A 12,135-nucleotide genomic window follows, 5' to 3' on the forward strand; every position below is an offset into this window, starting at 1 on the left:
GTTTTTATTTTGCATCTCTTAAGAGACTATGGGATCAGTCTACGCTACTCTAAATTGCTATATCTTTCGGCTATAGTATTTATTATTTGATCTTATATTGTGAAAATTTGTGTGGTTTGGGTGAAAACTCAATGGAAGCTGATTTTAGAAATAAGTTTTGTCTGTTTGCCTCATTGACCTCATCTTCGATCTATCATGGCCGCCGCGTGAGAAATGTGATATGAAAGATAAGGCTCGTTTTGCAGTGCAACTTTCATAACATCCATGTTTGATGACATTTGTAAAGTAGTGTTTTGTTTTAGCCTAGTTTTTCAAATGGCTCACACATTCTACAGCAGTGGTCACAGCAACTATTAAACAATACTTGAGTGATACTTTATACTTGTTCTTAACATAACATCATCTTTTTGCTCCCCAGTCGAACCCCCGGGAGTCGACAGGCGTCTCCCACCAGTGAGGAGAACAAAGTGCACATTTCTCAGGCAGCCGAGTTCATCCCTCGCAGTATGCCTACCAACATACCCAATCAACACAACCAGGTATGTACGGGAATAAAACAACCAAATTGGTTGTCCAGTGTGCAACCATGGCTGAAAATATATGAAACAGAAAGACTAAAATAGAGCCCAAAATATCATACTACCTGGTAAGTCGGAAAAACAGAACAACTAAAAGTTTGCCGGGTGTGCAGCGAAGACCAAGATGTATTTTGAACAGGAAGTCTGAAAATGTATGTCAGATAAAATTGTATCAGTCAGTTTGAGATTGTGTTGTACTGCAATTCTAGGTCACTGGTTGCTCTAGACAACTTTCAGTTTACCCAGGTTGTCCAGAATGCAACCAAGGTGTCAACAAACCTATTTCATTCACCTGGTTCTTGGGAAGTTTAAATGAAAACTAAAGGTCTGGTAAAAAAAATGCAAATTTGATCTCTCGGACTCATGATTTCTGTTGATCTTATGTTCAGTGTTGTTTGTTTAACATTTGACAATAAACGAAACTTTGACCCCAGCAGGTGATGCAGACGACGCGACCCATGATGGATGAACTGAACGAGCAGACGGGCAACCTGACCCTTGACCCCCTGGAGCCGGTGACGGTTGACCCCCTGCAGTTCGACTACTCGGGTCAGATGGGCCCAAATATGGAGAGTCCGGGCAACTTCGTGGCGTATGACCAGCAGCAGGTACTCATCTTTAATGGAATTTTGGCATCTTCTTTTTTTTCTTGCATCTTGAAAATGATCCTTAAAATACAGGATGTGAAATAAAGAAAAAAAATGTTAACCTTTCGCAGCCCTGATACACTTCCAAGTGGGAAGATTCAAAGCTAGCTTGACGGAGTGAGTTTGTGGCTCATAACAGAACCGCTGATGCAATGACTCAGTCTCAATGATTGTGCGTTTCAAAAAGAAAAGAAACATTCCTTTCAACATACCACAATGGAACTGCATTTGTATTTTATAACTCATCCAGTACAATTTTACCTACAGGGCCTAACATAAGCAGAAGGCTAGCTTCTTTCGAAAGCTTTGTTGGCAAATAAGTTTTACCTTCATAAGGTTAGACCAAATGATTGGCACTGTAAATTGTAAAATGATTACAGCGTTTTTTGAGGTCTGAATTTCACACCCTGTATTTTACATTAATGATGCAAGAAAAGTAGCTCTTACACGCATTCTTGCACCGATACTGTAGTTTTCCCCCTTAGACCACCTAGACCTGCATGCCGTACTGCAATAGAATTCTTCATATCTACTGCATGATTCTCGATAGAACTGAGTAACACTGGTCAGTAGAACTACAGAAAGATGCAATAAAAATATTTTCTTTCACAATTCACCCTTTCCTAGTACACTTGTGTAAGATATGTTCATTTTTTTTGTATGAATGCATTTTGCAATAAAATATTCCAAAATTTCAAGTGACCAGTGATACTGGTTCTTCAATTCCCACCCTGCCTCCCCCTCTGACTCAAATGGGCTCTCCCCACTAACCAGTGTGCGTTGTGCAGTGTGACCTTGACTTTACTAAATGAAGGTGACATTCTTGAATGACAGCAGCTGTTCCGCCAGCAGCCGCTGACCATCCAGCAGCTGACGGCTGCCCAGCAGCAGCAGTACGCCCTGGCAGCAGCACAGCAGCAGCAGCTGGGTATGTTGTTTGTTTGTTTGTTTGTTTGTTGTTTATTTTGTAGACCGATGTAGTAGTACAATGTGAACCAGTCAGAATTGCCCTGAAGAAGGTGACAGACAGTCACCAAAATGTCAGTGAGAATAAAGTAATGGTTGTGTAAAAAGAGTCTCTGACATACTAACCTGATGAAACTATTCACCAATGTAGTAGTAGCATCTGGGGTTGTGTAACGAAGCTGCTGAGTACTGTAAATGCATTTAAGTTCGCGGGGATTTAATTTAGGGTAGCGGGAAAAAGGACTGTTCGCGGTGGATTTAATTTCGCGGTAACACCATAGACCGCAGTCTAATACCATAATAGAAAATTTTCGCAGTGGTTTTAAGTTCGCGGTGAAGTGGTCACCGCGAAAACCGCAAACATTAATCCACCGCGAACATTTCTGCATTTACAGTATTTGATCCAGAACCTCGAGGTCCTGGGTTCGAATCTTGTCATGCACTTAGTAAGACTTTCTTCACTTCACCCAGGTGTAAAACACAGTGGATATATAACGACCCACTACTCTTACAGCCTCAAATGGCTTTGGGACTACCGCTTCTGGTTATGATAGTAGAGTGCAGGGTACATGTATATAGTTGTAGCATCTGGGGTCGTGTAATGCAGCGTATTTGATCCAGAACCTAGAGGTCTTGGGTTCGATTCCTGTCATTCTTGTACACTTGTAACGTAACTTGTATAATTTGAATGTCCCTATAGCACCTCATAAGTAGCAGTGTCTACTTTCAGGAAAATAAGCAAATTGTGTATTTATTTTTGTTTTCCTTGTGTTGTTTAGGGCTGGCCCCGACAGTGTTTGCTCCGAACCCCTACATCATCAGTGCAGCACCTGTGCAGGATCCTTACGCAGCAGGGCTGGCTGCTGCAACCCTCGCAGGTGGGTACAACCTCTTTACAACCTCTCTAATCTCTAAGCAGATCCTTCGGTAGCATAAGATAGTATCAAAAGCTGCCAGAGGAGTGAAGCCCACCTAGGAGTGTGTTTGGCTAGTCTCCAAGCAGACCCTACGGTGCCTTGGAAACAATATCAAAGCTGGCAAAGGAGTATAGCCGGCCAAAGGGAGATAGTTGGCTAAGGGAGTCAAAAGGGGCACCGGAGGTCTGCCTGCACTGAAACAGGGTGGAGCGTTTCTATTCAACAATGGTGTCGCTGCCCCACCCTGTTGTCAAGTGCTAATTACTTTACGAGCGACTTACACTGGACGAAGTCAGTGGGAGGTTCGCGCCAAATGGCGCCGGGTTGAAAAATTTGACAGCATCGCAACGTAACAGAACGGGTGCCACAATATATAAAATATTTAGTTTAAAATCGATTTGAAGTCTGAAAATAATGCCATACAAACTACAATTTTCAATATACATATATAACAACACCATACTAACGTTATGAGGTTTCAAAACATGCTGCCGGATCAGAACCCTCTATGTAATGTTTGGATGCGGTAAAGAAAACAACAACACGCCAAGTTCGCTGCCATTTTATTTTGTCTCCAAAAAGTTTATTCCTATTTTGTTCTGCGATTTTGTAATTTCATACGAACAAAAACTGTCAAGCCTCAAGGACCAGATGTTTGCTCCCGACTAGCAGTTATGGCAAGTTTGGGTTGAAAACACAAAGCGGTACACATTGTTAGCACGGGGATTCCCCTTTTCTGGTGGCAAAATGATGCCGACAAAGACGTCCGTCGCCTCTCAGACTGGCTAACATGGCATCGAGTTGTGTTTTCCTCGCCTCGAATCCCTAGACATCGCGGAAAAAACGTTGCACTCTTGCCTCAATTGTTGCCGGCATTTAAAAAATCTGTCTGTAACGGTCATCGTATGTGAACCGTGCCGTGACTTCCCGAGAGACCGTGTATAGCTGAGCCGGGGTGCACACGAGCCGTCACGGGCAGGGAGGGCAAATTATTAACACCTACTCGGCAAGCACAGTTTGATAGGCAACAATTAGATGTTAATAGCGTCTGATCAGCCCGACTGGAGGCAGACCCTGGTGCCTTGCCAGCTTTGATACTATTTCTAAGGCACTGTAGGGTCTGCTTGGAGACTATGTTTGGCTACCGGAGGCTGATGACTCCCTTTGGCCAACTGTACTCCTTAGCCAGCTTTGATACAATTTTATGCCACTAGTAAATCTGCCTGGAGATTACACCTTTCTACAACCTCCAAGCTGAACATCCACCTTAAGGTTGTGAAAGACACTAAGAGTTTTGATTGCTAAGGTGTTTTTAGACCAAATCTCTGTAGTAGTGATAAGTTGAGTTTTTTGCAATGTCTCTATGATTTAATCATGGGTCTGATGACCTGACTGCCAGTGAGGATATCTATCCTTATGAGAGACATTAGCTTACATCTGTTCATCTGCAATCCTTGTGTCGTTAAAACTCATTTACATGATTAATCCAATTAAGTTTGATTATCAAACATTCTCTATAGACAAGCGCAACGAAATCCCTCAGGCGAACACTTACTACACAAACTTTTGCATTTCTAAAAATTGCATTTTTTTCTTATTGCCCAAAACCTAGCAATTATACAAAGTGTCCACTTCTGGGTCTTGATCAGAAAGATGATACAAACTTTCTAGAACTAATCAACAACACAGCACAAGAAAAAATAAGGTGAAGAAAGAAAATCTCAAACAGAAAGGGTGAGTTAAGTGTTAGGGCTACCAAGATGGAACCATCAGAAGGCTTAATTGTGTTAATGTTTTTCTACACCAGGGGCGCCAGCAGTGGTCCCCCCTCAGTACGCTGCGTACAACCTCCACCCGTGGGGCGTGTACACGGCCACCTCCGGCCTCATTCAACAGCAACAGCAGTCTTTATCATGTTAACATTTTCCTACACTTTTCTACCCCAGGAGCACCGGCGGTGGTCCCCCCTCAGTACGCTGCGTACAACCTCCACCCGTGGGGCGTGTACCCGGCCACGGCTGCGACCTCTGGCCTCATCCAACAGCAACAGCAGGCACAGCAGCAACAGCAGGCTGCCGGACAGCAGCCCGGACAGCCCATGAACCCTCAGATGGTGAACTTGAACTTCATTCACCTTCAAATCGGTGGTTCATTAAGCAAAACTGCGTGCTAGAAGTACAAAGACATAATAAACATGACACCGTTACTTAACAAATGGTATTTAACTATACAGATATGTATAAAAAAGTATGTGAATATGGAGGAAAGCGGTACACACTTTTAGACTGGACGCCTGTGAAAATTTTGCTCTAGACTTCTGTATTATGACAACCTGCCCGATTTGCAGCGCAGTATAGTGAAGAAGAAACAATAACATTTCTGTTCGATCATCATCATATCTTTCCGTGTGTTACCAGGTGCGCGGGAACCAGGGGCGACCTATGACCCCCCAACAGCAGGGTCAGGAGGCCATGACCCCACAGCAACAACAACAGGCCCTGCAGCAGGCTCTACCGGGTGAGTCTTGCTGATTGGTTGTCATTTGATTTCAAATATAATTGGTGATTGGTTGGTTTTTAAAAGCCTGATGATTGGTTGATTAGGTACCTGATTTTTAAGGGGCTTGCTGATTGGTTGATGAGATTTTAAAGGACTGCTAATTGATCAGTGAATTGGTGTCAAAGGCTCTGTCTGATTGTCCAATTGATTTTAAAGAGGCTCTCTGATTGATTTGATTTGAAAGAGTTTGCTGAGTCATCAGATAGGATTTAATGGCGAGGAAGATAACATAGCTACAGAAATACTTAATAACTGTTTTACAAGATAGACCATTTCCAAATTCCTCACCCCAGCTATTGAACCCTTTGCCCTGCTGCTTAACCCCATAACCAGTGCAAATTGGGTGACAAACTGCTCCTTTAGCTGGGCCAATGTTTACGTGACCTCTCCATGATAAACAGGCAAGACTTAACTGGCTATGAAAACTCCATGAAATACCCTGACCTTTATCCTGTCTCCCCCAGCCACCCACCCTGGTGTGTCCCCTGGGCTGCTGGGAGCCGGGTACCAGGTTCTGGCGCCGGCTGCGTACTACGACCAGTCCGGCCAGCTGGTGATGGGCAGCGCGAGGGCGGTGGGAGCTCCGGTCCGCCTGGTGCCGCCGGGACCACTGCTGCTCAACACTGCACAGCCAGGTGAGTTGGGCTTTAACTTTAATCTCCAAGCAGATCCTACGATAGTATAGTATAGTATAGTATGAGCTGGTGATGGGCAGCACGAGGGCGGTGGGAGCTCCGGTCTGCCTGGTGCCGCCGGGACCGCTTCTGCTCAGCACTGCACAGCCTGGTGAGTTGGGCTTAAAGTTGAAGCAGACTTTTGTATGAATGGCTACAACTAGGAAAGCTATCTAGAAAGCTCTTGCTTTTCCATCCCAAGAGTTGCATTTTTACATCAACCACTGTAATTTTTTTAAGTTCTGCAAAATAGAAGACACATGGTAGATTCAGTATTTATACAGTATTCATGAAAAATTGCAATGGAAGGACAAGGTCTTTTTCCTCTACCAGTATATCTGCAGGTTGACAGGTTTTTTTGAAACTACAGAGAAGTTGAAGGCTCTCGATATAAATAAATCCATGCTAAGATTAACATTTTTTTTTCTCCTCTAAGGTGCTGCAAACGGTTTGGGCGCTGCAAACGGCCTCCGGCTCTTGGGGACCCAGCAACAACAACAGCAGCAGCAGCAGCAACAACAACAACAACAGGTACAGTTCTGAGATATTTCAACCACCTCACATCACTATATAGCCACATCACTATATAGCCAGAGTTTGAGGAAACATCATGTTTTATATTTCTTTATAATTACCTATTAATGATTCTAGAGAACAACTTATCATAGAGAACAACTTTTAATCTGGCATCTGTGTAGATGTCAACAGTTAGCATGTTGCAAGGTCGTGGATTCTACCTAAAACGTCTGACTGACCAAAATCATATCCAGTAGCTTGAGTAATTGCTATTTGGCATATCTTATAACCTGGATTTCTAACTGTAGCAGTTAGACATCTAGAGGTTTAATCACCGCCAAACTGACCATGCCAAACGCTCTGAGCTTTTGCGTAACGGTTTAGCATGTTGGGTTTGTGATCTGGCGACCCTAGTTTGGCATGGGTTCGAATCTCGGGACTGTTTCTACTTTTTTTTTTTTTTTACATAATCTTCGTTGATGACCTTTTTTTTCATCTTGTCTAAAAACCCCAGCAGCAGCAACAACAACAGCAGAACCAGCAGCCCGCCAACACTCTCTACAACGGCACCCCCGCCACCCAACAGAACACGGGATTCAACCCCATGAACTCTGGTCTGGGCTTCAGTAACGGGGGCATGGGGCCCATCGGCTCCAGTGTGGGAACAATAGGGTCGGGCAGCTTCTCAGGTACTTACGGAACAGGTAATTTTAGTAGGAGTTAAGTGATCACCCGAGGTACCAGCCCGACGTGGGTCGGATCGCCCGAAGGCCGGAGGGTGATCCGACCCGCGGGAGGGCTGGGACCGAGGGTGATGCGGAATACACCGTGTTGTATTTTATTTATGTTGTACCCACCTGAGAAAACCACTGTTTTGATGCGAAATGCGCCAGAAGTTGAATAAATTTGGTGCCCTCGAACAATGTGTTGCAACAGTAATGTTCCAACGTCTGAATCAGGTATTCGAACTTTCTACGGCGCCGCACTCGTCCTGTTGGAAACAGTTCGATACGGAAGTTATCACCCGGTCAGGAACACCCGTATCGAACGTTTTCGCGTCACAGGCATGACATAAGGTGTATTACAGCACCGTTGGGGTTATACCTCCCCTTACGGGGTGACATACCTTTTAATAAAAGTTTTATTCTGGGTACTCTACTGTAAATCGTGACATATTTGCAGTGGTTTTCTGTTCGAAAATTTTTTGGGCTTTCTCTCAGCAAACTCTTACTGGGAACATGGCTGTCTTACATTGCCTCTCTGAATTTGTTACAAAGGTGAAATTTGAACATTATGTCACAAACAACATATCATCATCTGTATTAGAGTGTCTTCTGTGATTTTTAGAATTAGGGTTTTCCTTCATTGTCTCTGTGATTAAATCATGGGTCTGATGACCTGACTGCCAGTGAGGATATCTATCCTTATGAGAGACATTTGGTTTTCTTTTTAAATATCATCAGAACACAACTACAAAGACTGAAGGAGTTTAGAAAGTGTTTAATTGAAACAAAATCTTAAAACTTCAAATGCCCTAAATTGAAAGTGGCAATATGTTCTGAATATAAGTAGTTTGTCTGAGGATGACGCTGAGCGTCATTATACATGAAGCTTTTTTATTGGTCCCAGACAAGAATGAAATCTCAATTTCTCACCTCTCTGCCAATAGGAAGCCTCCTCTCTCTTATACATCAACATTTTCTATTGGTCCCAGACAAGAAAAGAATGTAAATTTCTCACCTCTCTGCCTATAGGAAGCCTCCTCTCTCCTGGCATCGGCAGCAACAACAGCAGCTCCTCTCAGCGACGTGATTCGCTGACGGGAAGCATTGACTACAAACGTCAGAGCGTTCCACCAATGGGCAGCCTCGGCTGGGGGCTGGGTGGGGTCTCCCCCTCCCCTGGGCCAGTGGGCATGCCACTGCCGAGTCAGAGCGGACATTCGCTGACTCCGCCGCCATCTTTGTCAGGCTCCTCCACAAGCATCAATCTGGGAGGATACGATCCGTACAGCACGTCACCCAATGGTAGGTTTTCTTCCGTATTTTGAGGCTACCAACTTCAATTTGCTGAAGACTTTTGTAGCCTATATAGGAAAGTCGTGTAAAGTGCCTTTCCCAAGGGCACAAGACCGGTGACACGTCGGGGTTTGAACTCAGGACCTTCTGGACCTGAGTCAAACGTGCTGACGATTGCGCCACACGGTCCCACTAGGTCTTGTGTTTTACTTCTGTGTGTGCTGTCGTTTTGTTGTGTTGGCCTTTTGGCAATAATTTTATACGTAGAGCAATGAACAAACTTTGGTTAGTGTTTTACAGTCTATAATTGAAAACATTTTGGTCTTTTAAGTTGACCTTAACATGCCTGTGTTTCGATTGATAATATAAACATGATGTTTGTGTCCTGAGAAATGTATTGTCTTTATTGGATCAAAAATTAACTTTTGATTTGTGTTTTGCATCTAACAATGCTTTTGGTGCGATAAAAGTTCTTGTTAATGCTCTGTCTAACTTATAGATGTTTTAAATAACTGAAGGGTTCAAACATCTTGTACTACAGTACCAGGTTGAAAGTTCAAGTTTGTTTCACGTTCTAAATCTGGTAGTCCTATAAAGAAAATTGAAGTGGATTGTCTGCTTAAATCTACTGATTGTTGTGTTTGTCTAACATTGCTTGGTGGTGTTGTTGTTGTGTGAGTTTGAAACTAACCGATACTAAACCTCCGTCGTCGCGGTCTGACCCCAGACTACACCATCCCAGGTGCGCTGTCCACGGGGGGCCGCATGGTGTCCGCCGCGCCCGGAGCCGAGGCTCGCTACCGCAACAACACGTCCAGCGCCTCCAACGGGCTGTTTGGGTCGGGCAGCTCGCTGTTCCCCACACGCAGCATGACCTCTAGATACAGGTGAGTTGCAGAGCAAAGACTGTAAAGCCTTTAGAAGGTTCAAGTGTTAAGTTTCATTTGATGTCAAATTTTATTGGATATTAGACAATGCTTTGAGATAGATGTACATGGCTGAGGTGTGAAGTGTATACAGTTTGTATTCGTAGTTAGTATACTTTGTTAAAAGACTCGTACCAGTTAAGAGTCTGTAGCTTCATGCATTTTTAGTATGTAATCTTCCCAATTGTGACTGTTAAAATTTATGTTGCATTTTGCAGATCAGCAGTACTTTCTTTCATCCAGTACAAAAATATGACATTGTCCACATTGATATAGTCGATCCTAACACAAACACCATTATACTACCTAACAGTGACTATGACTATGTAGACTAAATTACAATCTCTTGCCTCTTTTGTTCAGGACAAACTCTGAGCAGGGACCCCCATGGAACAGGTTAGTCTTATTTGCTTAGTTCCACCTAATCTTAAACAGGACAACTTTAAGTGCCTCTTCTGCAAATTATGCACCTCTGATATTTCCAAATTTCTTAGTGAAAATTGTCTTCTTGCTTTAGTTTTCATGCTGTTAACAATAGTGTTTTTATATCTTATTTCCAGGAGTCCGTTGGACAAGGCTCCGTCTGGCCGCAGCCGTCTGCTGGAAGACTTCCGTAACAACCGTTTCCCCAACCTGCAGCTGCGAGACCTGGCCAATCACATCGTGGAGTTCTCACAGGACCAGCATGGCTCCAGGTACGCAGCACGGCAGCGTGTGCAGTCAGGGTTTCTCTCTTGCATACGCAGGGCTCGAAATACTTTTTCTGCATACCTGCACCACTGTAACATTGAAAATAACCTGCACCAGACAAATTTTACCCGCACCAATCCGAATTGAGGAATTTTAGATTGTACTAAAATAGTTCAGGAACCATTGCTATTTTTTCTTTTATACTTTATAGGTAGTAACAGTCAATGCAGCTACATTATAGGACATTTATGTATAAACTTGACCATGGTTAGGTGCAGGTAGACACCAGAAACACCTGCACAGCTCCAATTTTACCTGCACTAACCTGCATATGCAGGTAGTATTTCGAGCCCTGATACGGCAAGGGTTAGGCTGTAGTTTTGGATCTATGTTGATGTTCAACGTGTTGCTTTGATCTCTCTAGAATACCATCTGGGTAGCACAAGCTGCTACCTGAAAGGCTAAAAAAAATGACAATTACAATATTGTTGTAAGGAGCCAAAAATAAGTTTCGCCAGTTTAAATTTTCCAAACTTTGCTCTTTTTGCGAAGACAAGATTTGTCTATCTTTTACATTAGCAACTGTTGCAAAGTTATCTCATTGGCAGTGGCATTTTGTGGCAACCTTTTACTTTATATTACTGTGATATATAATGAACATCAATGTGGGTTCAATGTAGTTAGGAGTTGAATAAGCCGGAATGTGCCCCAATTGCAAGAAGGCATGGTTGCAAGCAGAATGTCGGTAAGCATAACACTGGTTACCTCTTCTTAGGATATTAGTTTGGTAGTGTTCATTTGTATGTTTCAAAGTTGTTCCAAGATTGTTGCTGTACAGTAACTTGGGATGTGAGCATGGTCTTTGCAAGTCAAATTCAGTGAGAAATGAACTTGTACATCAAAAAGGCTTGATTGGGCATGAATCTGTTGGGTACAAAATGCAGGAGCATGCCATCCCATGATAGTTTGTTACAGTCCATAATAGTCTGCTACAGCCCATAATAGTCTCCCCACCACTGCTGGCCTTACAACCAAAGGGCAACGGAACACAGCTCACCCAAATTTTGTCGAAAAGTATTTTATCGCCACTTTTCGTCTTTCATGGTGCAAAAACCTTTTCGCACTGGAAGGAAAAAAAGTTGCCTAAAATCTTTTGGAGGTCGAAAGTTCGAAACGTTCCCTTGTGGTTCTGGAAGGACGTAAGCTAAAGATGTTGTTGTTCCGTTGCCCTCCCACCCCTACAGATCAAGTTTGCAGCTGAGGGATCTGGCCAATCACGTGGTGGAGTTCTCACAGGACCAGCACGGATCCAGGTAAGAGGCTGTCAGTCAAGAGAAATAGGCTCCCTTTGTAATATACCTTCTTCATACGGCGGACATTTTAGATAAAAAATGAGGCCAATGTGGCACACATAAGACTGTCCATGATTAGCAGTTCAAACAATGATAGCAAATGGCTACACATTTATCAAATATTTGCATCTCTGCACATAAACACTACTAATCATATTTATTATTTGATTTTATACTCTGTGTTGTTTGGGAGCGGAGGATTATTGTATGGGATTTTTTTTATTCTGTGAAATTAATAACCTTTGTCTGTTTGCCTCATTGACCTTGTTTTTGTACTGCCATGTCCACAGCA

The 12,135-nt window shown here is 43.3% G+C and overlaps 1 protein-coding gene across 15 annotated transcripts in view; it reads left to right on the forward strand.

The window, feature by feature from the left end:
- LOC118404614 (pumilio homolog 2-like) overlaps positions 1 to 12,135 on the forward strand; it is a 36,838-nt gene that overhangs the window by 14,087 nt on the left and 10,616 nt on the right. For 4 of the 15 annotated variants that reach the window (XM_035803825.1, XM_035803831.1, XM_035803826.1 and 1 more), the window contains 14 exons: positions 419 to 539; positions 1,013 to 1,186; positions 2,060 to 2,153; positions 2,971 to 3,069; positions 5,055 to 5,221; positions 5,526 to 5,625; positions 6,132 to 6,302; positions 6,778 to 6,872; positions 7,372 to 7,561; positions 8,612 to 8,884; positions 9,603 to 9,762; positions 10,165 to 10,197; positions 10,362 to 10,496; positions 11,736 to 11,804. In XM_035803825.1, the coding sequence (XP_035659718.1) occupies positions 419 to 539; positions 1,013 to 1,186; positions 2,060 to 2,153; positions 2,971 to 3,069; positions 5,055 to 5,221; positions 5,526 to 5,625; positions 6,132 to 6,302; positions 6,778 to 6,872; positions 7,372 to 7,561; positions 8,612 to 8,884; positions 9,603 to 9,762; positions 10,165 to 10,197; positions 10,362 to 10,496; positions 11,736 to 11,804 (1,881 nt within the window). The remainder of the gene's footprint in view (positions 1 to 418; positions 540 to 1,012; positions 1,187 to 2,059; positions 2,154 to 2,970; positions 3,070 to 5,054; positions 5,222 to 5,525; positions 5,626 to 6,131; positions 6,303 to 6,777; positions 6,873 to 7,371; positions 7,562 to 8,611; positions 8,885 to 9,602; positions 9,763 to 10,164; positions 10,198 to 10,361; positions 10,497 to 11,735; positions 11,805 to 12,135) is intronic. The other 11 variants (XM_035803836.1, XM_035803837.1, XM_035803840.1 and 8 more) reach the window with 9 other exon arrangements.

Source organism: Branchiostoma floridae, chromosome 17 (assembly GCF_000003815.2).
Source record: "Branchiostoma floridae strain S238N-H82 chromosome 17, Bfl_VNyyK, whole genome shotgun sequence".
Taxonomy (NCBI): Eukaryota; Metazoa; Chordata; class Leptocardii; order Amphioxiformes; family Branchiostomatidae; genus Branchiostoma; species Branchiostoma floridae.